Raw genomic sequence first — 27995 nt, forward strand, 5'->3', positions numbered from 1 at the left:
AATAAGGAAGAATTACAATTGTAACCAAACCAAGTCAGTAATCACATTCATTTGTAACACAGATTTGGATTAGTATTATTCTGATTTCCTATCATTCACCAATTATTGCTTTTTGAATGATGCCTTTCTTTTGTTTGTCTTTTTTTTTGTTTTGTTTTTACTTTCAAGACGCTACATGAGGCTGATACAACTACAATAAGTTCACTTTTGTTTCTTGCGTTTTCATTCCAGTGGACCAAAAGCAGCCTTTAGAGGACCAAAGTGCAAAAAAAAAAAAAAAAGGGAGAATATAATGAATAATCTTGAAGAATATTGTTCTTATTATATCTATTTTTTTTTTTTTTTAAAAGGGACTTTTTAATTTCGACAATTTTGTTGTTGTTGCCAGAATCCATCAGCAGTGACAAATGCACTTAATCTAAGATGTATGTTATTTATGTGTATATTTTAAAATCTATCAATGAAGTTTTGTTTTTTTACAACATTTGATGTAAAAAAAAGAAGTATGAAAGATGCAAATGTATTTTGGCATTACAAGTGTATTTGTATTGTACAGACACAAGGCGGACACTTGTTTCTCCGTCGACGCTCCTGTCCTCGTTTTAACTCGTAGCGCTACAAAAAGTATCATCGATAACAAAATAACATTTGAGTCCTGTTCAAATATACATCGGCGCTGTCAATATATTAGGAAACAAACTCATTTTGTACAAATAAAAAGTCCATCATCTGATATTCTACGAGCAATATGATACATAAACCTAAAAGTTCATCTTTAAACCAAAATAAATCTTTATTGTAAGAAATAATTGAAATTCACTGAATCTCAAGATCATGAAAATGAACGAGCAGAACCGACAAGCACATTCAAAAAGTACTTTATGAGCATTGCACGTCTACGTCTGTCCTGTACGGTAAGTATATCTAGGCTACTCCAGGTCATGTGACTCTTCACCTCATATAATACTAAAAAGTGTCCTCTTAAAACAATAACCAAAACCATCAATATTCATCATTTCGCATTCATCTCATTCACCCGAACCTTCTTTTCGCTTCAACCTTCTCTGTCTTTATATATATTTCGTATCGTTGTCCGCTCCACCAAAAGCGGGGTACACGACAGTAGAGTCCAATTGGAGCCCCCCCCCCCCCCCCCTTTGTGATCAAAAGGCCGATTATCGTCCGTCTCAAAAAGATTATTGTGAGTGATAAATCATCATAAATGTAAAATCTGTTCAATATGTTCCAAAGGCTAAAATTAGAATATTCAATCCAGTATGTTTGTACCCCGCTAACTCACTTGTTTTCCTCATTATCAGTTTTTTCATTTCATTTCATTTTATCATTTCATTAAAAGTCTTCCTTTTCCTCTTGTCTTGATGAAAATGCACCTTTAAAATCAATAAATAACTAAAGGCAATGCTCATTGCTCTCAAAGTTCTCCGATTTTTTGATGTAAAAAAAAAAAAGGGGGAGGAAAAGATGATGGGTATCCAGAAAAAAAAGAAGAGAACGGAAGAAAAAGTGTAAAAGGTGGGAAAACTCAAAAAGTGAGAGGGGGGAGAGAGAGAGAGACAAGTTGTCCTGGGGGGGTCACCGGGGCGGTCCGAGCTGCAGGACGAGTCCCGTGGGCGCCACCGTGTCATCTCCTCGGCCCCCCACCGAGCGAGCGGCCTTTTTACCAACGCGAGCGCCTCATTTGCTAACGAGCAACCCGCCCACCCAGCGGAGCTTGCAGGCAAACCACCGTCTGAGGGGACAAAAGTATTCGTAATGGAACTGCTCGAATTCGGGGGTCCGGCGGATGTCGCGTAAGAACGCCACGTCGAGGTCGGATTCGGTGAGGATGATGAGGAGGAGGAGCAAGACAAAGAGGAGTCCGATGGTGACCAGGAGCAAACGCAGGACACTCAAGACAAACTTATTCACCTGTTCCACCTCGCCGAGGGCCCCCGTAGCGCCCTCTTGTCCAAAGTCCCCCCCGTCCCCTCGCGTGGGGGTCCCGGCTTCCGACTCCTTCTCCTCCTCGATGCTGCAGGGCGCCCCGTTAATTTGCCGCGAGGAGACCGGCAGTTCGGCGCCGTGCTCGGCCACCGGCGTTGGCAGGACGCTGTCGGAGGGGCTGTAGGCTTCGTCCGAGATCACCGCCGTCCTGTCGCCGGCGTCGGCGGCCTGGCTGCGCGAGCGCGGGATGAACGCCTCCCCGTGGGACACCGAACGCACCGGGGTGGAGTGGGCGCTATCACGGAGCGACTCCAGGCCTGGGAAGACAGGTGGACATTTTTACTCGGAGTTTTATCTACAGTTTTTTGGGCTGAAAATAGAAAAAATAAATAAATAAATAAATAAAAGAGTTTTATCTAGTTTTTTTGGCTGAAAATAGAAAATAAATAAATAAATAAATAAATAAAAACATTAAAAAATTAAAAAATTTAAAATTAAAAAAATTAAAAAAGTAAAAAATAAATATCTAAAATTTAAAATAAAAAATGTAAAATAATAAAAAATAAAAAAATAAAATAAAAAAATAAAAAAATAAATAAATAAATAAATAAATAAATAAATAAATAAATAAATAAAATAACAAATACAAAAAAATAAATAAATAAATAAATAAATAAAAATAACAAATAACAAACAAAAGAAACAAATAAAAAATAAAAACTTAAAAATTAAAAATAAAAAAATAAAAAAATAAAAAAATAAAAAAATAAAAAAATTAAAACATTAAAAAATTAAAAAATTAAAACATTAAAAATTAAAAAATTAAAAAATTAAAAAATTAAAAAATTAAATAAAAATAAAACATAAATACATGAATAAATACATTAATTAACTAATAAGATTATTGCGGGGAAAACCTCCTTTACAAAGAGAGCCTCTCCCACTACGTCCTTTGACGAGTTTACCTGGATGGTCGCCGGGCGACCGCGTCACACTGACCGACTCTGACTGGCCTTCCAGCGCGGGGTATAGGGGCAGGACCCCCAGAGCCTTGCCCAGCATGCGGGGCCCCAGGCTCAGAACGCGAACCTTGACGTCGCGGTAGCAGTGGTTGACCATGCGCAGGTGGACGTTCACCCGAGTGGTGATGCGGATCAGACACTTCACCATGACTGCGACACGAGCGTGATTGTCCCGTTCCGAAAAGTTCCCTTAGTCCCGATGGCCCCTGCCCCGGAGTCCGGGCCGCAGAGTCGCCGTGTGTCAGCGGGCTTCACTTGTGGACGAGCGTGTGAAGCGACGGGATCGCCTGGCTTGGCCCCACCCAGGCCAGTGACAAACATGGAGTAGCGGACCCCGGGCTATTTCCAGCGGAGGTATTAATACCGCTTGCAAGTCCTCATGCATTTCTGACGCCACAGCAAAATACACTCAAGTGGGGACGGGGTCACTTATGTTTGAATAATCGCATTAGCAAGCTGAAGGATTTTGAATTGATCTGACTGCTTTTATTTTCCTCATTTAAAAACTTTCTGCATGATCCATTTCAACAACACTGCCAGTCCGCAGGTTGACTGACATGCACACCTGCCACGCCTACTGCCAGCTCTGATGCGGCAAACTGGGCCAAACGGTGTGAGTGTTTCTCATGAAAACAAATCTCCTTGATTTGTTTTCAACTTCTTTTCATGCTACTGGCATCTGGAAGCCAGGTGAGAAATTCAGAGTTGCTCTCTAAACAAGACAGAGAAAAGCTGATTTTTTTTTGGGGGGGGGGGTAAATTGGACTATATATATTATGATTATTTCTATTTTTAGAACTGTTTTATAAGTATTTATCTGGCCTTGCACCTCGGGGCGTTCAAGCATATTTCAGAGGAGGCCACGGCCCCTGCAGGCCCCCCCCTAGCCCTGCCAGTGTCAAGAAATAAAACTGTGCTTCAGACACCCCACACTAGATGGCGACAATAAACTTAACATTATGTCACCATCAATACACATTGGTTTCCTTGGAGTGTAGCCAAAATATCACTTGGTGGCGCCATTGCACCGTTAAGATGCTTTATCAGAAGACCAAGGAAGGACAAACAATTTTTTTCTCCTTGATGAAAGTCGGCAGGAGGTCTTCAATCAACTCAAGTGACAAGATTAAGACCTTACCTTCCATGATAGAGATGTGCACAGCTCTCCGCCGTGTGCGCGGCACGCTGGTGAGCCGAGGCCCGTGCGTGATGGATGGACAGCTCCTGCTGGGAACCAGGCCAGCTCTGCACGGACACACAAACATCACATCGCTGGGAGAACATAATATCCAGTAGCCTACTTGCTACACATCCTGCCATGAATATTTCAGAAGATGTCGGCGGTTGGGTACCTGTGTATTTCCGGAGGTTCTCGTTTGATTTTGGCACTCTGCTCCATCACTTCTTTTGCAACGCGACCACTGTGGTAAAGCAGAGACGAAGCTGAAGGTGAGTTAGCTGTAGCGAATGTTAGTGGTGCCTGATAAAGCAAGCTCATTTGGCTCGCTTGCTGTGATTATTTATCATCTGTGGTTGAAATTGGTTGACGCGGCAGAACACAAGGCCAGGAGGTCACATCCTCTGGGAATTTTTTTTTTTTTTTCCACTGATGCCGCTTACCTCTTTCTGTCATCATTCAGTAAGTCCTCTAGTAAACTAGGTGTACAGTACCTGTAACGGAACCGGCTGCCCTTGAAGAACAAATTGCTGCTGGAAACTGTGCGGACCTGACTTGACTTCTCAAGCCTGAAAAGTAAAAACAAAACAAAAAACAAGGGGATATTTAATCTTTAATAAGACTGATTGATGAAATTGATTCTCGATGCACTGGCCAGTATTTCTTAGGCTTGATTACATTTGACCTCAGAACTTCCACCACATGTCCTGAGTCTGTACTGGCATTGGAAACATTGATATCGGTAATCTGTGCCGGCTAAATGCCGGGAAAGAGAGAAAGAAAACACGAGTGAATTATTCAACCGCCTTCACGTGCGTACGCATATAAGTTCTGGCACGTCTCCATACACTATTCAATATGTTTATAGTCACACTAAGTGAGACATTCATTTTTAATGCACACGTTTGTTCGCCTTGGAGAAAATAACGTGATGAAGCTTTATAACCTCTTAACCACGCAGACTTCCTCGAAGATAACAGTCAGTTTGGAGAATTATCCAAAGGTCACATGGAGGCGTTGAAGCGTTCAACTCACTTGTAGAATGCTTGGTTCTCCACGCCGCACTTCCAAAGGTGTTTGCATGCCTCTGGTGTGGGTGCAAAGTATGTCAGGGTGATCTTTGTTTCCTGCACGTTGAAAATAGAAGACGGCGTGCAGGATAATTAAAATGACTGAGGAGGGAAGGGGGGGGGGGTGCATGATGGACAACATGCATGCCAGCAAGTCACGCTCTCACCTCCTTGTGGTTGACATAAACGTGGAATGTCTTGCCTTCAAATTTGAGCTTGGTCACCTCATTCCTGTCCGGGGAAGCAAAGTGCAGAAAAACGGACTTATTAAGTATTCACGAAAAACTTGATGAACAGCGATAGTGTGGAGAAAAAAACTAATGACAGGCATCGGTAGGCGTAAAAAGTAGTATTAAAAAGTAATTGATATTTAATAATCGTTATAAAAATCTAGCCTGGGCTGAATTACTTGCTGGTTTTATTGTTCTTTTAAATTTAGTCACAGAAAAACATTAGTCACCATCTAGTGGTCAACAGTGGAATTACACTCAAAATGAAACAGAGGCTTGAAAAAAATTGATTTACAAGCTAAAAAAAGACACAAAAAGCAGGAACCAGAATCCACAGTGAGGGATGATGAATATGATATGCAATATCATATTCAACAACAAAAATAATATTGTGCAGTTCTTCTATCATTTAGCTCACCATTTGAGAAAATGCACTCTCTTGTTTCCCTGCAAGACCACAAAACCAAAAGGGGTGAAGGCGAGGAAAGCCGGGTTTCCCGACACGTCCTGGAGGAAACACAAAACAAAAGATGACACGTACAAAACGTTGGACTATACAATCGCAGCTCTCGACATGTTGTTGTTTGCAATCCACATGGAGCAGCTTACCTTGCACGGATGCGGATCAACACCATATGTCTCCAACATCTGGGCCTTCTGCAGGAAATTTCGCTCTGATGTTTCAGGTGACTGTCCACTGGGAGGCAACGACGACACGCCCAACATCAGGAGCGGAAACATAAACAACACTTTTCATTTAAAAAAAAAAAAACTTACAGAAAGGGTGAAGGTGAATTGTTTTTACTTTTTGATGTTGTAGAGATCAGGAAATGACATTTTTTAAAATTATTTCCATCTTTACTCTATCACATTAGCGAGTCAGCTGTTTAACAATAAACTGTGTCGTGAAGAAATAGTTTGCCACTAGAGGGCAGCACGTCTCAAATAGTCTACTGACATCCCACTTCTGCTGGAGTATTTTTTATTTTTTTTTTCCATCTTACATCAGTTCTGTCTTGTGTATGTCTGCGATGCGCCGCTCCAGTTTCTCCGAGTGCTTGGGGAAGAATTGGAATTTGGAGCTGTAACCTTCAGGGTGCTTCCCGGGGTCGTAATTTCCAATCTCAGCTGGAAGAAGGAAGGATGGCAAAAAAAGGTGACGTGATGAGCACGGTCCTTCACATCACTCTACACTGGCATGACCCTGATGCTGGATTCTCCTGCAACGAGGAGAAGCTGACCAAGCAGTAACATCTTTAATGCATGAGCCCCTCCCCGAAGCCTCCAGCACTTTGCTCTTCATGATACTATCTACGGATTTCACCGTGCGTGTCCTTGGTAGAGGCCAAGATAAGAGGCCAGATAACCACTTCAAAGATTTTGAAATGTTCTATTCTAGCTCGGTCATAAAAATTTTACTACATTTGTACATCCTTTAAACATGGTACATATCGGTAAACCCGGGTTAGGGTTTTAAAGTAGAGTTAGGGTTTCAAAGTAGGGTTTAAAGCTAGGGTTAGGGTTTCAAACATGGGTTTTAAAGCTAGGGTTAGGGTTTCAAACTAGGGTTAGGGTTTCAAAGTAGGGTTTCATATTAGAGTTAGGTCAGTTTAGTTTAGTCAGTCATATAATATGAGGTGCTCATACATTTATTTGGGTTGACGGTCATAATGGCCCTCCCAAAGAAAACAATGCAGCTCGCGAAAAAAATGAGTTTGACACCCCTGGTCTAAGGTAACGCTATAAAAATGCTAACCAAAACACATAATTAGTTTTAAGTTGTAATAATCGATAGCCGACATCACTTTGTAGCACTACCTATTTGTCTTTATTAAATATGAGAGAGGAGATGGGATGCTGTCAGCCATGATTGATTTTGTGGCATTTACTCAAGTAGTTCTAAAAGTAACATAAAGGCTTAAAAGATATTGATGAATGATAGAAATGTTTGCCCAAAGCATCCTGGCAAGTAAAAAAAACAACCAAAAAGAAAAAAAACATACAGAAACAGCAGCAGTTTTTTTGTCTGCGTCAGACCCATTGATATTTTCAAGTGCTTCAATTGCATCCCTGCTCACTAGTTTGGATTTTTCATTTGTGCCTAGAAGTTCAATTGTCATCTCTGTGGGGCACATCACAAACTCTTGTACCGCGGAAAAGAAACCAATTGAGCCATTTTCTATTAATGGCCACTTCAGTTTGAAAAATACATGTCCATCTTACTTCCACAACAAGCTTGTATTTGTCAAACCTGCTGAGCTCTAACGGCCAAGTTAACGCAGAGGTCCATAAGTTACCTTGAAGAATGTGGGCAGCCAGCAACGCGGCGTCCGAGGTTTTGCACAGGAGGCGGCCGTGGTAAAGGTCTCTTTTGATTTGGAGGAAGACAAGATATCTAGAATGAAAAAGACAACACGAAGCTCAGTGGGGCGTCTGAATGGATGGGGATGATGTTCAAGGGTAGGCCAAGAAGCTTTCTGGAAGCTTCTAGGTTGATGTAGATTTTGCTTTTTAAAAATACAATTGTATGCAAAGAGTGTTGCTCTGCTATGTTTCATTCAGGGTTACCACGGAAAGCTTTTTGCATCTCGAAACAAGTCCTTAAGCAAACAATGTAATTAATATTCATTCTAATGTCTTAGATCAGAAAAGTGCTCAGTCTTTTTTTTTTTTTAATGATTGAAGGCCGTGATTGTTGTTTATTATTTACAAAGATGCATTTGGAAACATGAAAACTAGCACACTGAAGAACTAGCAAGCATTTTTACATTTTGAAAACAAATTTAGAGTTTGTTTATTGTTTTTGTTGTAGTGTAAACATTTTTTAAATCACTATTAAAAATCAAGTGTAGTGAAAATATACAGTAGTTAGTATCATATAAACTACAACTTGTTAAAATGAAAAATAAATTTTGGTAAATAATATCTCTTGACGGTGCAAATTCAAAATAAAAGTTTATTGACAAAATTTTGGCCCCTTTGGTTTTTGATTGGCTCTCAGACTGGACAAGTGTACCTAATGTTGTGTCCACTAGATCATCTCAATCATAAAATGTCACAGAAAACAATAACAAATGATTTGAAACAAGAAAATGACATAGGATTTAGAATTCTGTAAACTTTCGTTCGAAGATGCATCTGTATAAGTCGAGATCCTTTCGTAAAGTTTGAGAAAATGAGGGTTTTTTTTACCGAGTGATTTCCTCCTTGAGAGCAGCTGGATCAGGAGGGTAGAACTTGACACGCAGACACATGGTGAACGGAGGCTGAGCTGAAGCAAATATAAAAATAAATAAAAAGTGTTAGAATTTGAAACAAAGAGAAAGTGAGCAGACATCAAATAATAAATCAGCAACATTGAAATAAATCAACATTCTAACAGAAACACATCACAGCCAAACACAACAGTGACATCATCATTTAGTATTTGAAAATGTCAAATTTAATTAGACCCCCCCCCCCCCCCCCGCACAAGTATGCAAGTCAAGAGTTACTTTTGGGCCAGTTGCCAAGCAACCGCCCCAGTGAATTGATTGCATCTATAGAAAATTTACCTCAAAATCATTAGAGCATGTTGAACTTTTCCTCTGAGAGCGACTAATCGCTTTTTAATTTTTATGTTGTCAAATCAGCTCAACACTGTCACGTGAGTGTAAACATGCAGATCATCATTCAAATAGATTTTTGTTTTTAAATGCGCCATACTTACATTTCATTTGTTTAGCGATAGACCTTGTTAACTCCAACCAGTGCTGCAATGGAATCAGAGCAGATTAGTAGGTTAGTGACATCATTTTAAGTTCTTCTTGAAAATTGTGTAATTGGTAGCGCCCGACCGATTTTTTTTTTCCCGATGCTGATTCCAAAAAAGTAAAATTAAAATGAAATTCCGAAGACCAATTAATTGGTTATAAACTTTTCTATTTCAACACTTTAACATTAGCATTTTATTTAAAGAGGCACACAAATTGTAGATTGGCAGTATCCTGAAGCAAACCTTTGGAGGTTCCACTGTATTGTTTAGAAAATAATCAGGTGAACCATCATTTCTTTAACCAGGAAAATAGTTTTTTGAAAAAGATAATATTCGAGAGGAAATAACTTCAATGTTGTGTGAAATCAAATTGTAAAAGCCTTCAGTGTGGCTAATGGAGGGCGGAAGGATTTCATTTTCCGGGGGAGGATAAAAATTGAAGTGTGGTGTGGAGCTCTTGAAAAATGCTCATAGGAATCTGGGAGGACAACGTTATGATTTTTTTTTTTTTTGGTCGGGTTCATGAAGCAGCCTCTTCCAGAGGATTTTTGTATCCCAAGATACCTGCGCCATCCATTTTCTCCAGCACTTGTCTGACATTTAACTTGTCTACCTGGCTGAGAGGCGGGGCATACTGGTGGCTGGCAGCCAATCACAGGGCTCTATTAGATAAAACAATGACAATGTGGTCTTCAATTAACCTGACCATTAAAAACTCAAAATAGTTAATTGATGCATTGGATGGAATTTAAAAAGGACCAGCATTTGCATTTTTTTTTTCGTGTTTTGATTGTGTTATTGTCTGCCACTCATCGCTTAGTGACATGGCCGGCAGGCAGCTCCAGTATGTGCTCAGTTGTCGCTTGTGTGCTCCGACACGCATCATTAGCTGATGAGGGCATTTAACAAGCGACGTTCCTCAGGAATACAGATCATGCGCGGAAACGACAGCTTACCCGCTGCTTATCGGGGTCCACATATCTGATGCCGAAATAATCTTTCTCCAGCAAGTTGAGGTGGTGGCAGATGAGGTCGAACAGATATTGGCCTTTAGCGTCTCGCTGTGGGACACAAAAAAAAAATATTCCTCATGTGTTTATATTCAAATCTGACCAAATGGCTTCATATTAAAATGTAAAATAATTCCTGATGTGTTTATATTCAAATCTGAATATTCAATCAATATTAATGGACGAAAGACTTTTCGAATATTTTTTTTCAGTTCAGAAAATGGAGTCTAGTAATTCCAAATGTGAATCTAAGCCGTGCTAGAGCTAGGCTGACTTGATCCTGTATTAGACCCATCTGAGATGTTTCTGGTGCTAGAAGCTTAAAGAGACTCTGAATTAATATGCAGAAAATCTACAGCAGGATTCTGTAATCCTCAGAGGAATGTATATACCATGCTATACTTTCCAAAATAAATCTAATCCTACTGCCAAACATTGTCCACTTTGCTCAACCTAGATTTTTTGGCATCAGATTGAAACTCACTTTGCTGAGAAAGAAAAGACACGGATGAAAGCGCCCCGTGATGCTCTTTGCTTTAACCTTCGCAAAAAGAAGCGGTAATTCATCGCTTCTAATCGTGTACAGCCAGGAAGGCTGCACAGACCATTTACATAAGAAGCAGGCGTCACTACAGCAAGATTTTCCTCCAAAGAGCTTTAAAAGGGAGTCAAAAAGAAAGTCAAGCTACATTGACAAAGAAAAAAAAATGGCTGCTGCCTTGACAGCAGGTCTAAGCACTGCTATGTGAGTCAGACTGAGGTCAAGTTTGGACAGGAAGCTCCTTCCCCTCACTGCTCTCCTGTTGCCCCCGATGGCTCTCCAATTGTCACTCATGTAGTCGATAACGACAACTTCATGGCCTGTGCGAAATGCCGAGTGAAGGACGAAAGGAGCTCTGCTTTTGCAAAAAGTGACTCATTGGCTTCAATGGGGGGAAGCAGACAAGCCACAAAAAATTGACACTTCCAAAGAATTTTTTTAAAAATTATTTTCAATTTGAAAATTGCCACTTCCAAAGATTTTTTATTTATTTATTTATTTTTAACATTGCCACTTCCAAAGATTTTTTTTATTGATATTTAAAATATTTTTGTATTTGAAATTCTTTTTATTTGATTTCACTATGGATGGGAAATATCTTGCCAGAATTCAAATAGTACCACATAGGTAATGTTTCTTTAAGCAAAATCTTCCTCATCAACAAATAAATAAGATGAGGAACATTTCTTCCATTCAGTCCAGAAAACAGTTTCCAACATATCCGCATTGTCGCATTTTGTATTGTCACCTCAACAGCTGATAACAAATTAGTTCTGGGTCCTTCACTGGTCCATTGGTGCAGTTATCACCACTAAGGAGATTTGAGATCTCACAAGAATACCAATGAGCTCCATCATGGTATTGTCCTCTGCATAGAAGCTTCTGGAGCTCATTAAATGGCAAGGCTATAAAATAAAAATAATATTGGGGGGTTGTTTTGTAAGGCATTATTGTCTCTTTCTTATCTCTCTTTGTGATCAGACCTTCAACAATTAGAAAGCAGTTCAGCATGGAAAGGATAACACTGAGACCGAAAGGACATCTGGCCCTTTTGTTCACGACGTTTGTTAGTATTCTACACTGTTCACTCGGGCACCCCTCTGTTGCCCCCCAGTGCCCCCCCCCCAAACTCAGTCTCTGCCCGACGCCAAGGACAGCTGCCTTTAGTCCTCCACCAGCCTGTCTGAAAGCAAAGTCACAAAAGAAAAGAAAAAACATTTTTGTAAGCACAAGCAGATGTACCTAATAAAATGACCTGAGAGCAGAAAGCGGCAAAAGTTTTTTTTGTTTATCTTCTGTAGGTGAATCCAGCCTTAACTAAAACAAGCACAAAGGAATGAAAAAAATACTTCCTAATGTATCTGAAGAGTGAAAAGAGCGGCTCTTTTACTTGGAAGAGCGACCCGTGTGTAAAATGGGCACTTTCCTTTCAGATTAATCATTAAAATGGGCTCCATGTCCGCACAAGAGCCCAAGACATTAATAAAAGATAGTATCACAGGAGTGGAAACCATCAATGCCATTAACTGTGTGTATGTGTGTGTGTGTATGTTTTCAACCTGTAGCCAGCCATGTGGTGATTTTTTTAGTTTCATAAGCAAAGGACTTTCTTACGTCCCCCAAAGAGAGCATCAGAGGCACTGAGTGACCGAGGTCGTGATCACCCAAAAAAAGGATGACCTGCTATATAAATAAATGAGATTCTCTCACTTGCAATTTTAACCATCAATACGGTAAAATACTGTGCAGTTTAAAAGGTCAACATTACAGTGCAGTCTTAAAAAAAAAAAAAACTAAAGCAAAATATTAACTCACATGATTGGTGCTTTATCCAATCACCCACTTTCATTTTTTAATTCACGTGCCATAACTGATGACATTATTTTTTTTTTTTATCCACGCTTAGGAATTAAACGACGACCGGTGACAAACAGTGAACGGCGAGCGCAAATCTCCTTGAGTATGATAATGCATGACACAATATTTAAACATATGACATCTGTGTCTATATATAATTCCAAATAACGTCCTCACACATTGAGTCGGCGTGCAATTATCAAAGCCATTAGCCAAGTATGACGGGAGGAGGGGATAAGCACCTCTCAGGGATGTGCGAGGTCAGTGGGGGGGGGGGGGGGGGGTGGATGAATATGCAATTCCCATCTGAGATACATTTTCTGATTTAATGCAGCCACAGAAATAATCAAACTAATAGTGAAAGCAAAAACGATATATGGAAAAATGTGTGACGGCTCGAGACGGATGGATTAGCGTATGGTGTGACATTTTTCGTCACCGTAGTGGCTCGTTGGCAGCTGTTGATTGGGGTTATTAACGTAAACAAAGCCCCGAGCGGGAGGAGGCGATATGCTAACATGAAATGGGTCACTCCCACGATATCAAATCATCAATCATCAAAACCGAAAAACGCTGGAGGAGGAAATTAAGCTAAGATGTCATCGATGTTTTACAAATGATATTTCCGCTCAGGATTTGCGCAATGACCATTTGATGTCATCACAAAAGAGGCCGAGCAGTTCTAATGAGGGATAGAGCACGTTGTGAACTGCAGCGGCAAAAAAAAAAGTGGGCCATCAAAGCATGATGGAAATGAGCAAGCATTTGACCCAGAAGTGTGAGGAATCAAGAGAATAAAGAGAACGGCAAAGGGGGCCGAGAGGGGGGCACAGTGGGGGCATTTGAATGATCATTGTGCTTAAAGCCTCTGAGCGTAAGGGAAGTTTTTAATACTGACATTTATGATAAGATGAATTCAAGTGAACCTAAAAGCGGTCCGGCATTGCCATGGCGACCCCACATCACCAAGTCTTGAGAACAGCTCATCAGGTGGACTGTCAAAAATGACTGACCTTAGAGGTGCTACGATTAATCGTCAACTGTCAATTGTCAATTTTTTTGGGTGATAATCGATGAATCGTTTAAACACTATTTTTAATTAAAAACAGTCCTTTTCAGCAGTAAATATGTATTTTTTTATAACCCACCATCAAACTGGACCAATTAGCTTTTTTTTTTTTATTTTGGCTTTGGTTTAATCTTGTTTTTAACGTTTATTGCGCTAAACACTATGGATTTATTGTGTTTGAATGATGCTATAAAAATAAACTTGGCTTGGCTAATAATGCAGCAAAATTCCTCAATTACTATTAATGGGTTCTTTGCTTTAATCATCTTAATGGATTTTTATGCTGAGGTTATTACAGGATGGTGCAGAAATGGAAAAAAAAAATCGTAGTTGATTTGATTTACTTGATGGACTCTCCTGGAGTCTCGTAGATAAGAGGTGTCGAAAAAGAAAAGGCTCTCTGTTTAATATGAATGTGCATCTCTAAAGTCAGCTGTAGATGACAAGAAATGCTGAACGCAGGCAAAATGGAGGGAAAAGTGCTTCATTTGCATACACTGACCATATTGCAAGAATGCAATCGTTGTACTAATGCTGAGTTGAGAAATAGTCATTAGTTAGTCCATTCTGTGCACGGCTTTGCTCGATACTTGTGCCCGAATCCGCAGCTTTGAGTAGGCTTGACAAAAATCCCAGTCCAGTCATTAGTTCTCAGCCCACCAGTGATGGATGTCCCTGCCTGCCTGCCTGCCTCTAGCAACTATTCTATCAGAGAGTCGTGATTACAAACATTTCAAGAATCGCACTTTTCGGCGTTGTAACAAAAAGCATAAGATTGTCATTTCACATCTTTGGGTAAGATTCACAGCTAAAAAGTGTGACAAATAACCCCCAAAACAAAATGAGCCGCACAATAGCTGTCAAGCTTTGGATTAGCATATAAACAATACATCTTTTTTTTTTTCCGCTGCTGCACAAATCCCAGCTGCGATGCGCCACTTCTATCTACCCGAGTCGAAAGAAAGGCCGGGTGGGCGACGACCCCGGCGTGACTCAATCTTTCGGAAGCGACACATTTGGCGGTTCTGCGGCGAGACAAAAAAAAAATGGCGAGCAGCCGTATCATAAGCGTTGGGTCTAGCCAACGGGTATGACGCCACTACATCGGGCCTACTGCCAAAAGTATCATTCAGACATTGACTCATATCTTTGGCTTTATCTGTGATGTAGCCACCAGCAGTGTACAATTGGATTTCATGGCTGAAATTTTTTTTTTCCACAAGCCCAGCATGCTTTTATTTACCCTCTCTGAGAACTTTAAAGCGATATTACTATTTTGAGAAGTTACCCCAAAGTACAAGGTGTTAACTTATGATGACTCATAAGGTCATATTAATGAGAAAGCTCAGATTGATTGACTACTTTATCTGCAGGGGAAACTTCTATAGCACACAGGCGCCTCCTGGAATTTGCATAATGAAGCACTTGAGAAGACTATTGATTTAACAACTCAGCAAAGGCTTCGCTTCCTCCGAGCGTGATACACAAGCGCCAAATGCATTAGCGCAGCAGATTGACGGCTGCATTTAGAGAATAGCATTGAAAGAGCAATGCAAGGAAATTGTGTATTTCCCAGCAGGACACGAGAGATAAGAAGTCGAGGCGAGAGAGCGGAGGGACGGAGAAAAAGCTTTGTTGGAGCTATTTTGGAGTCGATAGCCATCCCAGCATCATTGAAATATTTACGATACACAAAATACTGAAGATAAACACAATGATCGCGTCAGCTTTTGGGTAAATAAACTCCACAGTGTTTACTTTGAGGCCGAAAAGGAAACAGTCATCTCTTTTGAATTTTTATTTCACAGTTACTATTTGTGGTGTTTCGAACCAACTGGCACAACTGAGTGGCGCCAAGTAAAGTAGTGAAAATTGAAAAGTGCTATCACTTCAAATTTTTTTTGTAAATAGCTTGGAAAAAAAAAATGACTCAACACACAAAAAGTCTACACGTTGACATACACGCTCCAGATCGTACCAAAGACAAAATTTTCTTCTAAAGTCACACACTGATTACCGCCAAGCAGTAGCACCATAATGGAGAGAAATTAGCAAAATGATCTTATTGGTCACACACTTGAGTCACCACCCGCTGTGGAATGCTGCAGAGCTCTTCAGCATCCCACAAAGCTGAGCAAGCCTTTTTTTTTTGCGCTGTGACATTAAGCGCAAGAGCAAGATGCTGGCTGAGCAAGGCGGGAAGAAGTGTTGACATGTCAGCTAAGGAATTTGGCACGACAGCTTATTTGAGAGATTTACTGCGGTGTCACTTAAGGAGGAACGTCATAGGCTCATCCTTTGACATTATTCAAATGACTTGAAACAGTCTCTCTGATTGCTGCTTTAATGATGACGCTGTCTGATTCATCAAAGTATCATTTCCCATTTAGTTTCTTTTCAGGGTTAAGATTTGTGACGTCATAAATCTCCGATAGTTAAGACAACCTTGATCGAGGTTAATCAGGGAGGGAGAATGGAACTTAATTAGTTTCCACGCTCTAATATGAGCTGGTATTTTGAGCCCAATCTGATTTCACGGTAAGTCTCTTAGGATGAAGCGACAAAAGTGGAACAAAAAAAAATAGAACTTTTAGTAAAAGCTTGTTCTCCCTGAGGGAGACATGGTGCCGATTGGCTTGCGGAACCAAGGTGGTCGCAAGGTTAAATATTCTCCCCAGCAACTATATATATATAAAAAAAAAAAAAAAGCACACGGTGTCAGGATGTAAAACGTCATGCAGATGAAATATAACTTAGCATTATATTGTACGTCAAGGTTCAGCATATATTCATTGGCAGAGCTGGAGGGGGGGGCCGTGGGGGCAATGCCCTCCCCCCCATCCTCCAGCTTTTTTATTGGTTTGTATTCACCCAGTATGAAAAAATATTTTTCTCCATAAGCTGCTTAGACAGCCAAAGCACATTTTGGGTTTGCAAGCTGGCTCAACGCAGAGCATATTTTTTGAGGCAAAAAAATATCAGCTAAAAACCTAGCTGTTCTAATCATTTACATTTCATCCGAACAAAAGTGTTCTTCGAAAGCATTTCTGACAGTCTCATAGCAACAGCGGTAACCATGAGTAGCATTGCGTATAAAGTCTTTCTTAGTGAATGGGAAGGAGACTTTAGCACAATGCAAGGATAGCAGCGCTCAGCCCTTGTGAGGTAATGCGGGCTCAAATTTATCATCAGCCGTCTCCCACACATCTTACATAAGCTACAGACTTAAGTGTGCGAGACCCCAAATAGAGCAACAAGTCATCAAGACGTAATTTGAACAGCATAGAGGCCAAAATAGAACAAATCAAGCAGTATAGCGACGATATCGGCTTCAATGGTGCGTGTTCCTGACCATGAAAACTGCTTAAGGGCTCATTATTATCATTATTATGATTATTTCGCCAATTAACTGCCTTCGAGACAATTTTTAGCGATATGTAACAAATCAGACTCTGTGTGATGTAAATGAAAGTCGCAGGAAAGAATAAATCCAACGGCACATTTTGAAAGCGCTTTGATGCTGTATCGATATCTGGCGGAATGCAAATGAACAAGCGAATACCTTCTGAGGTTCGCTCTGTTTTATGAGCCTGAAAAAGGTACAATTCTAGGGAAAGTGATGAAAGACAATTAATTACCTGACAAAAGATGATTGATTTTATAAAAAAAACAAAACAATAATAATTATTTTTTTAAATATATTTGTCCTGGAATTTTTCAGACTCATCTGGTAGGGTTAGATTGAACAAATTATTATCAGTCTGAACTTTTTAAAGCTATAATAAATGACAATATTACCTTTTTAATGCACAATAGCAGAATAATACAAGTGCAGCAAACTCCTACACTTGTGAGGTTTAACTGGTAACTTTTTAAATGTCTCCAGGCTTCTCTGACTATCATGACGGCTAGCGCAGTGACTGAATGAGGTCAGTGGATTGGCGCCACAGGTAAAATGGAAATGGAAGCATGTGGACTGACGAGACAAGGGGGACTGATGGAAACGCAGGTGAGTGCTGATACAAAAAAAAAGAAAAAAGGCTTTGAGGGTGCTCAGAAAGATCTTACAACAACAATTTGGGTCTTATCAGCCTTCTCTGTCTTTTTAAGATGAGCACAGTCACCTGTCTTGAAGTTCAAAAAGCTGGAACAACAATGACGTGGAAAGAAAAAAGGTTGAGTCATTTCACAGCAAGCAACCAAGAGGAATAGATTGCTTCAGCTCCGCATGATCACAGTGGAGACCGACCGCTTTGAAAGGGGTCTTTGTTTGCCCGAGGGGGGGGGAAGCCAGAGTGGCACGGCTTGCAAGCGGAGGGTGGCATGTGCTTTGGCGAAACTGCAAGCACTGGGGTGGCGTGGCAGGCAGAGTCTTTTGCTTCGGGTCTTCTTTCCTTTTTAGTCTTTCCAACATCTAACCAGTCATGCGGTCTGGAAGCCATGATGTCATCCGGAGCTGCAGGCGCTCGCCATCTACCAAATCCATTTCCAAAATAACTCCGATTGGGCAGCTCTTTTTTTTCTTTTTGACACATCGGGTCAACATATCTGCCCCCCCCCCCGCTCCTTACAGTGCTCCGTGCAACTTATCCGGAAGGATAAGAAGCTTCAGCAGCAAACAGCTGAGTTGTTTTGGTCAACAGAGACGCTAAATCTGGTTTAATCCCACCAGAAGAGACTTTCCCTTAATTAATACTATTTTCTTGCCATATCACTGTAATCCTTGTGGTTGGGATGAAGGCGCAGATGTCCTTTCACTTTCATAACTCGTCAAGAAAACACAAAGTTGCCAATTACAAGAAATGATTACAATAAAGTTGGGTGGGCTGAGAATGCAATTTTTTTTTATTCATAGAAAAAAAGCAATGCCGCAGGAACGTGCAGGCGGCCGTAACCTTAACTGGGACCCATTTAGGACTAAAACTGTAATTCTAGTCGCCTTCAGCCCAAAATGCTGATCTCATTACCAGCGTGTAATCAGCCTTTTTAAATGACAGGGGGGGGGGCCCCTTTCAGCGCGCCCCCTCCCCCTCGAACGCATCATCCATCTGCTCCACTGGGATTCAGTCCTACTCTCCTCGCTTGCTGGAATAGAAGAGTTGGATTAGCAGAACGTACTAATGCCGCCTGCCTTCAGGCACTAATTACTGTACCACAATAAGCAAATTCTCATCTACAAGCTGGGTTGGCTCATTGGAGCATTGCCGTTCGCTGTTTGTAGCTCTTTACTTGCATCAAGAATTGGAGTATGTTCATTGAAAAAAAAAAAAAAAAAAAAAACAGCAGGGAGGGAATAAAATCAGAAACATTTCCTGATTACATGTATGATGGGTTTGACGTAAGTATAATTTAGCGACTATGCGGCGCACCTTTGGAGCCATGACCAAAGGAGCGGTTGCCATGGATAAAGAAATTATAGAACGTCAGTACGTCAATGATGTGGAAAAGTCATTTTTCTCCAGCTCCCACTCAAGCCTCACAAGAGCGTGTTTATGGTGTAATCAAAATGTCACATTTTCTTGTCATCAATTAAGATGATAATGTCACTTGACTATTTTTTCCCTTATGATTTTATAAATGGCCACCGACGGTTCGGAAATATGAAAGTACATTTTACATAGGAGGGATTATTCCAATCCATATACTAACAGACAGTAAGGGCAAATCTTTATGCTGCATGGACCTAAATTCTAAAAGCGGGATTTTTTTTTTTCTCTATAATCCTCTCAGTTGGTTACATAAAACATCTTGATTGAGAGAAATAATCCACTACTGGGTGTCAGAACCGGGTCAAAGAAATAAACCTCTGGAGTGGGTTATGAACTAAACATATCATATCCGAGACACTAAACAGTCTTTTTTTTTTTTCTCTCCAACAAACAGTAAAAGCAAATGAGACTTTTTGTGACCATTTAAACATCAGTGTGTCCGAGCGTTGCCACGTTTCTCTCAGTGGCGCTCCATCACCGTGACTCACCGCCAACACCTTAACAAACGACCTTGACGGCTCGGCATGACAAAGACTCTGTGATTTACACAGTCACTTACAATTGCGCTGCGCTTTCTTCCATCTGTTATTTGTGTAGCTCTCTACACATTTATCTTAGCCAGATTCCCTCCATGGAACATGCGCGATATAAATTGACACAATAGAAAATGAAGGTAGAAAGTTCGATTAAAATGGAGCAAGAAGTCTTTTATGTAAGACAAAAAAAAAATGGTTCCATCTGTTTGGTAATAAGTTGCAGTATTTTTTTTTTGATACATGTTAAAGCTGGGAAATTCAGAAATTCATTGAGTTGTGTGTTTTTTTTGTGGTCTGACTCAGAGGTGAGATAGCTTGCGCAAATCAAATCAAGGTTCTGTTTGGACTGAATGAAGTGGTCGCTTCAGTATTGACTGACAACTTCGGCCAAGCTTCTCAAGGAGCAAACAGGAAGTGACAGCTCCATTCAAGAAAGGCCCTGAGTCTGGTCGATATTTTGGAGGAATAAATGTTGAGAAAGGAGTGAAATATCAAAGACATCACATTTTGTGTTGTGCTGTAGGCAAGGAGAAGTAGTCCACATTTAAATTCATGGAATGTAGGTGGCAGTGCATTGTGGAATTGCAGAGTCAAGAAGTTGTGTCTGATTATCCAACATCTACAACACTCACTCACAGCTACATAATTCATCTAGTCACTCATCTATTATTTATTAACTTGCAGAATTTAGAACCTGACTGGTTGAGGCACGGATATAATTAGAGCAAAATAACAGAAAATGTTCCGCGGGGTAAAAATGAATAAAATGCTAGTGTGTTTTTTTTACGATAATCAGTTTTTGTGAGGATATAATTTCCATCGTTGGATGAAAAAAAAAAAAATAGAATGACAGCTCAAATGAGCTTTAAATCAGGTATTTGTACAAAATAATCTGGAAACGTTTGTCCAATAAATTTTCGGAAAATGTAACGCCGTCATGCATCAATATTTTGCTGAACTCTTTTTAACATGTCCTGTTAATTTGTTGTAAAAACACATGACGACACAGAAACTTAAATGAAAAGCTAGCCCCAAGATTGACGAGTTTGCTTGCTGCTAAGGGATGTCCTGAAGAGCACTCCTGGGTGCTTTTCATAATCTTCTACTGTCCTTCATCAATTATGAAGATAAGTAGAAAAAGCACACGTGTCAGGAAAGCACGGAAGAACCCGGAGTAAAAGGAGTCAATGAGAATTAGGCAGCAAGAAAAAAAAAAACAACAATAAAGACTTCGGCCTTCCCATCTGAAAGAACTCATTGAGCGTATCGACTGCAAAAATAATATCATCAACAATAATAAATGTTGAGCATTCAACCTTGTAAAATTATAGTCCACTTTAAATAATACAACCACGCAATTGTTTATAATTTAGAGGGCTGGCACCTACAGATTATCTAATAGTAGTGGTAGAACGTCTTCATGACTCATTAGCTGCATTGTGCTCCAGGCAGCATGTGGGCAGAGGTGTCTAGAACTACAGCGTGATTATGTTCTGTACTGGCCTTGAGGAATGACAAAGATTAAAAATAGCATCGTTCGTCCAAAACCATCTTTGTGTTGACCCTTATGAGGGTCACTGATTACAAACAACCAATTTGAGAGCTTCAAATAACCTAACGTGCATGTTTTTGGGATGTGGGCGAGTCGACTCAAAAAATCAAAACATACTTAACACGGCAGAAAAGATAAATGTCTTCCCTCTTTATTAGTGCGTTGATAGCCAAAGATGCCAGGGGCAAGCAATCAAACAATCAGTAGGCCCATCCGAATGATTTAGTTGACGGACATGGCGAAGGCGCCGCTTACAATACAGCGATAACTGTCCCATCGCCCGCAGTGAAATCGGGCTAGCTCGCCAGCTCGATGAACACAATTGAGTGAGAAGGAATCATCACTGCTTAAAACAATCCCCCGTGGATTGCAATCCCACTGCCATATGGTGCACCTCTGTCTGTGTGTGTGTGTGTGTGTGTGTGTGTGTGTGTGTGTGTGTGTGTGTGTGTGTGTGTGTGTGTGTGTGTGTGTGTGTGTGTGTGTGTGTGTGTGAGTTCAACCAAAACAAAACCGAATCTCATTACCGGAGGCTGTGGGCGGGCTGCAGACGAAAAAAATAATAAAACAAATACATACATTGGAATATTTTTTTTTGTGAATATTAGTTGTGAAAATTTGGATGGATGGATGATGCAAGAGCGTTTGTCTTATTTGCTTTTTTTACATAACACACAGCGCAGGTTGTATCAAAAGATGCTCCAGGGAGGCCTGCACATGCATAGTGATAATAATATGCACAGCTGCTGAACTCTAAGCCCATGCCGCCACTTGGCCTGGAAACCCATTTGCCGCCAAACACCAACACACTTGTTCAGCATTTACATGCTACGGTGCTCTTTTGTGATTTCTCAGTGAGAGGTCTGGAAATTGTCCCCCGGTACATTTACAGATATTATGGAACACAGTGGAATGAATGGCAGCCATACTAGCTCGTATGCAAATGTTTCTACAGGAAAAATGATTTAAAGGATGTCCTGGTTTTTTTTTCTATATGGATGTCATTTTCAGGTAATTTGAGCAACAATGGAAGCCACATTTTTATTTTTCAGATATTAGCATTTTCTTGATGCTGCGTTGGTATTATTTGTGTAAATATCCTATTTTCAAAATGTCTCTAAATATAAGATTAAACATGGTATGTTATTTAGTGATACAAAATATTTACCAATGATTGTTGCTGAAAAAAAAATTCACTGTGTTGATGTCTCAGGATTTTTGACACCTCGTGACGTCACACTGATGGTTTAAGATTTTTTTCCTCATTGTTTTGGTGAAACTCCACCACAAAGAAAAACCAAACCTCTTTAGTGCGAGTAAAGATAGATTAGTGGTGGTCCCTTGGGTACCTTTGCTTTGTTTGTCCATGTCTGTCCATTTATTTGCTCCTCGCAGACATTCATCTCTTCTGACGGCTGGGCTGACACACAAATGGAAAAGGAGAAACTGCTTATATGCATGACTTGCCGCCAATGTTCTGCAAGCCCGGAAAGTCACGGAACAAAAAAAAAAAAAGCCAAAGCAAGTTTTCATTTGATTGTAGATTGGAACAAAATTATTGACTGACGGATCCGATACCACGTAAACACACATCCGATACCACGTAAACACACACTGGCGTAGAAATAACGATCCTCACAAAGCAACTCAGCCCGACATTTCCTCCACGATCCTCCCAGTGAGCCACCGCATCACCCGAGTAAAACCTTTGACTCTCTTAGAAGCGTGAGATTAAAAAAAAGAAAAAAGAGACGTGGAAAAAGAGTACGAGTGAGATCCCGTGAGAATAAACACGACTCAGTGCGTCGCTTTTTACAGGCGCCCGGTTGCAACCAAGGTAAGACCATTGTGTATTGTACTTTAGTTCTATATAACTATAAACACCCACTTAATATAGAGACAGCCTCACTTCATTTGCTAGTAGGGAGACAAAATAACAATATTGGGCCAAATAGTCAACTGTAGAAAGCATTTCGGAGTTATAGAACAATAATTGTGGTCTAAAAAAAATAAAAAAATAAAAACATGGGTGAATTACTTTGGCACTCACCTCTCACGTTGGAATTTATTTTATTTTTTCATTCACTCTGTGGTTTTTTTTATTTATTGTAAAGCATGCTTAATGTGATGATTTGGTCTTTCTTCAGTTACAGAATATTGCAATTTAGTCTTCCCATTTATTGCAATTTCCAATCCAATCATGTACTACATAAGATGTGTTAAAAGATCTCTTAGTAAAAGAAACAACACTAACATTTGCTGCTAAATGAGGCGATCAAAATATTAGAAACAGCGCCGCTCCACAACACAGCAAAATGATCAATGTAAGATGAAGAAAGTTGTCTTTTGCTTTCAGTGAGATGATGAAGAGCTTGTCAACACCCATGGCAATCACATTACATCTATCCACGCTTAGCGTGATCACATTTATTTCATATTAACATTTGTCCGAGGCCACATATCTAATAATAGACACGAGGTACACAAAGTCATCTATCTGTGAACGAGGAGAGGCCAGCCATACTTGAGAACTTAATAGGAGGGAACGGTCCACAGAGCATACAGAGGAGGCAACGGTTTACAGATGAAAGAGAACTACGAGAAGGAGGGGCGAGAATCATTAGCTCCAAACACCCCGCAGTGAGCCAGATACAGGCTGAGCGTGATCGAGGTAACCCGTGGCGCAGATGAGGTTGGGATGACAGGATGAAATAACAGGAGGACAAAAAAGCGTGTAGGGGAGGGAAGTGAGCTTGTAAAAATATACCCTCATGAGTGATGAGAAAATGAGAAGCTTCCATTAAAAGTAAGTTTTGGCGTTCCTTCTTTTCCAAAATGATCAAAAGTGCACTGCATCTCCTGAAAAGCAGACCATGCTATCATTTATTGGACATGGCCCAAGAGAGGCTAAGACCCTCATTAGCCAAATAGCTACCACAGAGACGTTACTCTAGGAGCCCTTAATATTCAGGCTTGCAAGGCGGAACATGAACCAAAGCTCATTTCTGCTCCAGACAACACAACACAATGGAGGACTCAGCAGACTGACAGGCGGCGTCCCTTTTCTCCGCTCGAAAAGAGACACTAGGGAATAGGAGAGGACCGCTTATTCCAGCCACGAGAGAGAAACCAGTATGGCTTCAAGAGGACTTATTATAGAAGCTTAACTTTTTTATTGCTTGTTACAGTGGTGGCTTGAGATATAAATTGATTTTTTTTGGGGTCAAAACTCGCAAACTCAAAAATGTGAAATGCCGTCAATCCAATGCATCTTCCCAAAATAACCCACAAAAAGTATTGTAATGTATATGATAGTGTGTGAAAAAAAAATCACTCATTATATAATTAAATACAATCTATAATTTTAAAGAAGTCAACAGTATAAAAAACACAATGTACTGGAGACCCAGCTCTTCTCACAGCTTCTCAGTACGGCAGTAATATGAATCGCTCTTTGCAGAGGATAAAGACTATCCTTACGAGTATAGAAATTTCATACATCTACATTTTTTTTTTTTTTTTGCTGCACTGCATGTTACCAGATAAGCCTTTGTAAAAGAGCAACTGCCACATAGATGTTAATTTCATAGTGTTAATAATACACATTTAAGGTCAGTTCAATAGAGAGTTAGCATAAAAAAAAACAACCTCCTGCAAAAAGCTGTTTATCAAAAAAGACATGCAACTGAGAACGGCTGATCCCACATACTGTAACAAACTGTCAAAAAAAAAGATTGGCGTGGGCTGCGTGTCAGATTTTCCCAGCCAAGCTCGGCTAGACGCAACAGTGATGTAATCCTTAATTGCGACTCACCGTGTGCCATTGGTTCATGGCGCTAAATGCAAATGACTCTCTCCTGAGGTTGCACCTCATCAAACATTCACCACTGTCACACATTTTACTCATTCATGCCGTGAAGCATAGCAACAGCGTAGCAGCTAAATCAACACGTCTATCCAAGCTAGCATGCTAGCTCATGTGGTTACATTGTAAACAGAAAGATCCAAAGTGTTCATTTGAATTTAAAAACTACAAACCCTTTTTTGTGTTTTATACAGTTTCGTAATCTTCTTATACGTGTATCTGTGAGAGCTAACAGGCAGAAGCTATTTGTCAGGACTCTCGAAGGGCAATCCTAACCAGTGAGCAATCTTCCATTGAGTTTGGGTAACTGTGGCGTCACCGTAGCAACAGTTGAGATGCTGGCACTGTACTTCAAAGTAAAGCACTTCTCAAAAACACATCGGCTCCAATCCCTCACCACTTCACTAAAGAGACTCCAAGATGGCAGAAAGAACATTTGGACTATGATTTGTTTCTTTTCCGTCACTGCGGTAGTGAAAATGTAGACAGCTGTGTTCAAACATTTACTTTTTCATATTAGTAATATTCAGTTTGGGTTGAAATAACACTAAGCGCTAGCAAACGCTTGTGGTTAACTCAAAGTTGTTTGAAAAAACATGAGAGATTACAGGGTTCATTGCGTGTAAACTATAATTAACTCTTGATTCGAGTGGGCCAGAACAAAGGAGACAGTTCATTAAATCTACAATTCATCAGAATGGCCACCAACAAAATACAGTCAAAGCAGAAAAACTTGGTGAGAAGGTTTCTAATGGGTGAGAGCAAGATTCAGAGAGACTGTTAAGTCTTGCTATAAAAAAAAAAGGCCTCTCCTAAGTCAAGCAATCTCCTCACGGATAAGCAGAGATTTTCTCCCGTGTCTGTGGTGACCGTCTTTTCACACCAATGTGCAGGCAGCGATAGTTTAAGACCTCATTTTTTTGGAAAGCAACTGAGACGTTGCTTTTAAAGGACCATTCATGGCAAACTTGGGATTAGCTCCAGAGAAGCAGGCAGGCACTTTAATATTGGAAAGCGGCTGAAGATCCAAAGCTCTGAATTTAGAAACGGAACATTTCAATGTCATTTTTTTTGGTACTTTTCTGACCTGACAAAAATTCTCAGCTTGACTTCCTGCTGTAACGCTGCATTAAAATCACAGTAGAAGAAGCCTAAGGGCAAAAGAAGGTTTCGGGCTCAACTGTCAACTTGAATTGGAATGACAGCTTTGACGAAAGGGCTTGTGGAATGATGGGATGGCATTTTTACTTCCTCCAAAACACACATGGGAGAAATCTGTCACTCATTGACCATCAATGAAATTTGTGGATGATGCAACGTTCAACGTTCCTCTTCAGGCCAGAAACGAGGCAATTTTTACACTTTCAATTTTGCTTTGGCAAGAAGACAGAGAGCTCTAGAGCTTTCTCCTCTTTCTCTCCACTCCCCTCCTTTTTTTTTTTTTTTTTTTTTCATGAATGCTGACGTCAGCCGGCCTGACCACGCGACTCTGCCGCAAACAGAACACCTGCTGGCCTCAGCGTCCGTCTCTGGCTCGCAGGTCTGCTTACAATGCTAACAGTGCCTGTTCCATATCTTCACGTGGGACAAAAAAAAAGAGGAAGCCTGTTGGTGATAACAGATATCAAAGTAAGAAGAATCTGGAAGGTCTTATGAATGTTCCATCGTGCTACAAGGCAGGTTAATGTTGCCTTGACAAGGCTTTAATGTGTCGAGGCAACAAAGTCTCTGGGGATATGTCTTTGAATCCTTAACTGCAGCATCCACCAAAAAAGAAGAAATTGTTTTGGATTTGATGTGACAGGTTCCTTTTTTTTTTAAAAGTGAAGCATCATCAAAGCTTGGACAGTAGCTAGAAAAAGAGGCCAGCAGTTCTTTTTCTTTGTACAGGTGTCTTACGAAAATTACTGTTGAGGAGGATTCAAGTGATCATCTAAAAAAAATAGATATATATTATGTATCTTCTTCACACCAGTCTATGTTTACTGTATGAAAAATGTCAATTCTCATTGAATCCAACAGTTATAAAGAAATTCTGATGGCTGAACCCCACAAAGCTACAAGCTAATGCTACAATGATGTCCCTCATAATGGCTTTCATGAGGTCAAAAGGGCAATTGCCATTATTACCATTCTACACGAACATAAGATGAATTGATAGCTTCAGACAATCTGTCATGAAGATTCAGCCTGTTTAAGTCAAGTGTCAAAGGTGCAAAAAGCAGGAGCGATAGTATCATTTATAAACGACAAAGATGATGATCAAACCACATCTCAGGGCACTGACAGCAAATCTGGCCTGTAGCTGATTTGTTTTGACAATAGTGGGTCACGAGGGGGTAAAATGCATCACCGTGAATTAACGTTAGGTTGTGTAAAATGACAAAAAAAATGGAAACACAACCAGAAAGCCTCCAAGAACGCATACGAGCTGAATACCAGTCAGCTCCACTAAAAAAAAAATCGCGCACAACGGACAGGTGACTCACCTGAATGCTGCACGTATATTCCGAGTCGTCCAGTAGCCGGACGGTGCAGCTGTATTCCCGCTCGAGATTTCTGACACTGCCACTTACGAATCGGCTCAACATTTTCGCTGTACGTCTTCAGCAGAAACAATAGTCAGCAGAAACTGCGGCGTGCACGTAAAAACGTCACAACCACCATCACCACAATCCCGGGTCCCGTAAACAACCCGTAACCGCGCGTCGAGTCGCGGAGCTATGCACCATTGCGGTCCCGTTAGATTGGCGTTGTGGCGTTTTGTTTACACTACGTCGTGCAATGACAAGGAAGGAACAATCCCAGGACTCCCAGTGACGCGCCGCTCTGCTGTGTGTGGTTGATGTTCGGATTCTCCCCCACCACCTCTTCATTCA

At 40.5% G+C, this 27995-nt stretch overlaps 1 protein-coding gene across 2 annotated transcripts; it reads right to left on the bottom strand.

The window, feature by feature from the left end:
- Nucleotides 1-1458: 1458 nt before the first annotated feature.
- Nucleotides 1459-27972, bottom strand: frmd5a (FERM domain containing 5a). 2 transcript variants are annotated; one of them, XM_085915197.1, is made up of 14 exons: nucleotides 27606-27972; nucleotides 10154-10258; nucleotides 9153-9195; nucleotides 8636-8714; nucleotides 7741-7838; nucleotides 6448-6571; nucleotides 6053-6140; nucleotides 5862-5950; nucleotides 5381-5444; nucleotides 5179-5261; nucleotides 4638-4712; nucleotides 4319-4387; nucleotides 4105-4211; nucleotides 1459-2261 (listed from the first exon to the last, which is right to left on the bottom strand). In XM_085915197.1, exons 1-14 carry the CDS (start codon nucleotides 27705-27707, stop codon nucleotides 1696-1698), a joined length of 1692 nt encoding a protein of 563 aa, XP_085771323.1. In that variant the 5' UTR covers nucleotides 27708-27972; the 3' UTR covers nucleotides 1459-1695. The 2 variants fall into 2 exon arrangements, with proteins under 2 accessions (XP_085771323.1, XP_085771322.1); XM_085915196.1 differs by having other exon boundaries at nucleotides 5179-5270.
- Between the last annotated feature and the right edge of the window lie 23 nt (nucleotides 27973-27995).

The sequence above is a fragment of the Syngnathus leptorhynchus genome, chromosome 6 (genome assembly GCF_054491065.1).
Source record: "Syngnathus leptorhynchus isolate UIUO chromosome 6, UIUO_Slep, whole genome shotgun sequence".
NCBI lineage: Eukaryota > Metazoa > Chordata > Actinopteri > Syngnathiformes > Syngnathidae > Syngnathus > Syngnathus leptorhynchus.